Source organism: Mytilus edulis, chromosome 6 (assembly GCF_963676685.1).
Source record: "Mytilus edulis chromosome 6, xbMytEdul2.2, whole genome shotgun sequence".
NCBI lineage: Eukaryota > Metazoa > Mollusca > Bivalvia > Mytilida > Mytilidae > Mytilus > Mytilus edulis.
The window spans coordinates 23600911-23605401 of NC_092349.1; the positions used below are offsets into that span (position 1 = coordinate 23600911).

Below are 4491 nucleotides of genomic sequence, written 5' to 3' on the forward strand. Positions count from 1 at the left end.
TGTCCGTCGTTCATTAATTTCGGTTGTGATTTATATACTAGTAAATAAGAAAAGAACATTAATGCTAGAACAGTGCATAGTATCTTTTATGAATTTGTAATCACATTTCGCTTCGAAACTGGTATAGTCACAGTGTAAATTTCTAGTTCAATTAAATAATATCTACTTATTAAGGGTCCTATATGTCCTACTTTTTCTATGTGTGTAAACACGTATAATAGTAAAAGTATTTAAATTGTAAATTTTGGCGGCGTGTTGGGTTTCTTTTTTTTCTAATCAATATTAAAAAAAAAAAGATATGGTATGATTGCCAATGACACAACTCTCACCAAGAGACAAACTGACACAGAAATCAACAACTATAGATCATCGTACGACCTTCAACATTGAACATACAAATCATCAAAGGAATTCGCTGCTTTGAAACAGCATTATTCCGTTCAAAACCATCGAAAGAGTTCTTTCAAAATGGTTGGACAACAGAATACAAATTAGCTTTATATTTGTTTTCATCTTTTCTGTACTTCAACTATGCGATGTTTATGTACTTTTACTGATGTATTTTTTGTTTGTTATTGCAGAGTTAGTTTCGGTATGCGAGTGCATCAGTGTATATAGAATCGCACGTGTGACTGTCAATTTCCAAGTAGAGTCATGAACAAAAAAGACTTTGTTTTCGCATTGTTCATAACCTTTATGATATCATTTTGTTTGATTGAATATAAATCTGTTGAATACAACTCGTTACAAATACAGGCAGTACAAACAATTGTATCAAAGAATTGCTCATACCAACGTCCGAGGGAAAATCTTAGAAGGAAAAATAAAACAGAAACGAACTCCTTGGCATTTCTATCTGGAAACGATAAAAACTTAACACAAGAACAGAAAGACTTGGAATCTATTCTTACAATAGCTAGATCCATGTCTAAGGAGGCAGTGCTTGTTACAGTGATAAATGATGGATATTTAACTCTAGCATATAATTGGTTATGTAATACAAAACATATGGAAATACATCATCAGGTTAGTACATATAAAAGAGAAGATGTGGTATGATTGCCAATGAGACAACTATCCACAAAAAACCAAATTGACACAGACATTAACAACTATAGGTAACCGTACGGCCTTCAACAATGAGCAAAGTCCATACCGCATTGTACATTTAGATTTTTAAATGTGTTTTTTTTTTATATAGATTTTCGTTATAATATTGCTTTCTTTTGACATACTTGTATAATTTCGTTTCGGATATTATGAATGTTTTTTTTGTCTTTTAGCTAATATACATAGTTTTGTCATGTCGACGTCGTCAACGTTTTTTTTTCCATGATTGACTTAAATTTATAGTTAAATCATCTTGCTATAGGTATTACAACAACTAACTCATACTATGATTATCAAAATAATAGAAAAAATAAAGAACATACACAAAAAAGAGCTACAAATACATAGAAAATACACAAAAAATATGATTACAAAAAAAACCCAACATATATAACCGTGCCAAATTTATAATACGATTTCTCGAAAAACAGATATTTTTCTCATGCATGATGATGAAATTCCGTTATATGACTCAAAGGAACATCTATTACATACACGAATATTGAAGACCAGAGGCAGAACGAACAACAAGTTAAATAAATCGGAACAGAACATATGATCAAAGGGGAATCAGTGTGTGGCTTGGTACAGTTGCCTGATTGTCGTGTTTTTTGTTGTTATAGGTATTAGTGATTGCCACGAATCAGAAAGCAAAGGAGAAACTTTTATCAGTATCACCAGACATCAAGGTAGTTGTGTTAACCGTCGACAAATATCTCCAAAAAGATCAAAAGTATAGTCAAGTTGGTTATATCAGACTTTTAGTCCGCAGAACAGAAATACTTTTAGCATTATTGGAAAATCATATAGAAACATTCCTGTTTGAATTCGACTTTCTCTGGCTACAGAACCCCCTCTCGTTATTTAAATCATATTTTGGTAAATATGACATGTTATTTGTACATAATAGCAATAAGCATAGCATGGTAACTAATTCAGTAAATGGTGGATTTTTCTACATGTTTCCTACTAACACCACGGTTAAACTATTTCAAGAGTTATATAGCAGAATGCTGCAGTTAGCAGACAGAATAAAAACATGGCCGTCAGAGAGAAAAGTTTCCGAAGGGGAAAATGACCAAGTGTATTTAAATGATTTATTCTCGAAACGCTATGGCGGATTAAAAGCTTTAATTTTACCGCATACAGATTTCCCCGACGGGAAATGGTACGCCTTACCGGAATCTAAACGGAAATCATGGAAGCCATATGTCATTCATAACAATTGGATAATAGGCAATGGCAATAAAATAGCACGTGCTAAAGAGTGGGGACATTGGTTTCTAAACAACGGCAGTGACATTAAATGTAACTTTGAAGCTATTAGAAATATCAACAGTGTTAAAACAAAAGAAATTTTCCGTTAATATGTTTTGTTTAGTATACTGTTGTTTGTCCTACTTTTTTCGTCCATGGCAAAGTCAGTTTATTTTCGATTTATTGAGAATGGACATTGGGAAAAAGATCAAAGAGACAATCCGACCAAGGAGAACAGCCGAAGGCCTAAAATGGGTTTTTAACGCAACGAAAAGAACCCGCACCCGGAGGAGGGCCTCAGTTGACCCCTAAATACAACTGTGTACTAGTGCAGTGTGAATGCACGTTAAAGTAAACTCCAAAACATTAAATGAACTAAAATTCAAAAACATCAAAGGCTAACAAAGGCTAGAGGCTCCTGACTTTGTTACAGGCGCAAAAAATATGCGATTGGGTTAGACATGTTTTGTGTGAACTCAACCCTCCTCTATCCATCTAACATGAATGTTCCTTTGGTATCTTTCACCTCTCTTCTAATAAAATCAAGATGGCGTCCATTACTGATATTTTCTCTGAGTAACATATTCTGTTTTGTTTTTAACTCTTTGTATAATCTGTCCTTTAAGAAGTTGTCGCACCGACAGCAACAGTCTTTAACCTTGCGAATATGCGTAAGTGTTAGTTTAAGGCAGTGCAAATTAAAAACAAAATGTCTAACATTTTTTCCTCAAACTGATTGATTTGATATTGTATGCTAAACTTCCAATTCGAATTATTCAAGACAAAATAAATTCAGTTTTAGATACTTATTTTTATAATTATCTGTTATTGGCTGAACTAGCCGTCAGTAAATTCCGGCCAGCACTCTCAGATCTGTAATTTCAGCTTTTTGTTGTTTTAGGGATATATAAATACCCTGTCACTTTCCGTCTGTGTTTGTAAGATGTCTCTGTCTGCTTGGTATTGACATGCTAAGTTTCATCAATTGATTTAGTATAACTGAGACCGTTAGTTTCAAATGTACATGTAGGCGATACGTTATGGGTTTTTCCTCATTGTTGAGGTCGATGGGTTACCTATAAAGGCTTACAATCAATTCATTTGAAAATGGTGGAAAGTTGTCTCATTGACAATCATACGACATCTCCTTGTTCTTATATTAACAATAAATACAATGGGTAAGTTTTTCAGAGTGTGATAAACATATATATGCGAGAACATTTTGTGGTTGATTTTGAATTGGGACTAAAACATTTTTATCATAACAGAATCAAATATTGAGGTCATATTACATCTTATATTTGTGATATGTCTCTTATGTTAGATCGTTTACCTTAGTTACAGTTCGGTAGAAGCTTTGTTTTATGTATTTGTATATACTTTAATAAACTTAGAAAGGAATACGATATTTGACGGGTGAATCACGTGTAAGGGTCAAATGCGAAGCGGTGTTTCAAAGGAAACTGTCAATTCGAAGAATGAGACAATTAGGAAGAACACCCTCCTTCATTAATTGGCACGGCTGTCATTGTGGATGTAAGCAGGAGAGATTCCTTGTTCTTTGTCCTCGTAGACTTCAGACGATGTCCATAATACGTACGGTACGTTATTATTAGAGAAAGGATATTTGAAATCGTTGTCTCTTATTTAAGATAAGATACTTCTTCTTTAATTGTAACAAAGGACAGGTTGGTGCCGCCTGTTAGTATTCTCTATAATGGAGTTGCATTCATGACTGAAATGCAATAGAGGACAAGGTTTGTGCCTGTTCTTTAAGGTGTGGACAACTTGTTGTTTGTCAAGTACTATACAATGCCTGAATTTTACCGTACAAGATAATTGTGTTTACTTGACGTGTACTGAATGTAATATTAGTCGCCTTTTATCCTTAAATTACGTAGCCAGTTTCTCAGAACATTCATTCATTTCTAATGAAAATTAATGATTTGGCATTCTTAAGTTTTATGGTGATAATGTTGTTTTTTTTTTGTTCACTGGACTATGAATATACTGTATAATTAATGCTGAAAAGTGATTTTATATTATCGTATATCAGTATCATATTATACTCGTCCTTGATGAATGTACACGGTAGCTGTGTATACGACACACCTGATCAATGTT

General features: G+C 33.4%; 1 protein-coding gene across 1 annotated transcript; it reads left to right on the plus strand.

Annotated features, from left to right (window-relative positions):
* The first annotated feature begins 617 nt into the window (after positions 1-617).
* On the plus strand, positions 618-2488 carry LOC139526034 (uncharacterized). The gene is made up of 2 exons (XM_071321205.1): positions 618-1026; positions 1734-2488. Exons 1-2 carry the CDS (start codon positions 655-657, stop codon positions 2475-2477), a joined length of 1116 nt encoding a protein of 371 aa, XP_071177306.1. The 5' UTR covers positions 618-654; the 3' UTR covers positions 2478-2488.
* The last annotated feature ends 2003 nt before the right edge of the window (positions 2489-4491 follow it).

Bases quoted from the DNA above. Each gene is read 5' to 3' on its own strand.
- LOC139526034 (XM_071321205.1), top strand. From the start codon at position 655: ATGAACAAAAAAGACTTTGTTTTCGCATTGTTCATAACCTTTATGATA. The intron at 1,027-1,733 runs GTTAGTACATAT...TTGTTGTTATAG, and splicing joins ATATGGAAATACATCATCAG to GTATTAGTGATTGCCACGAA.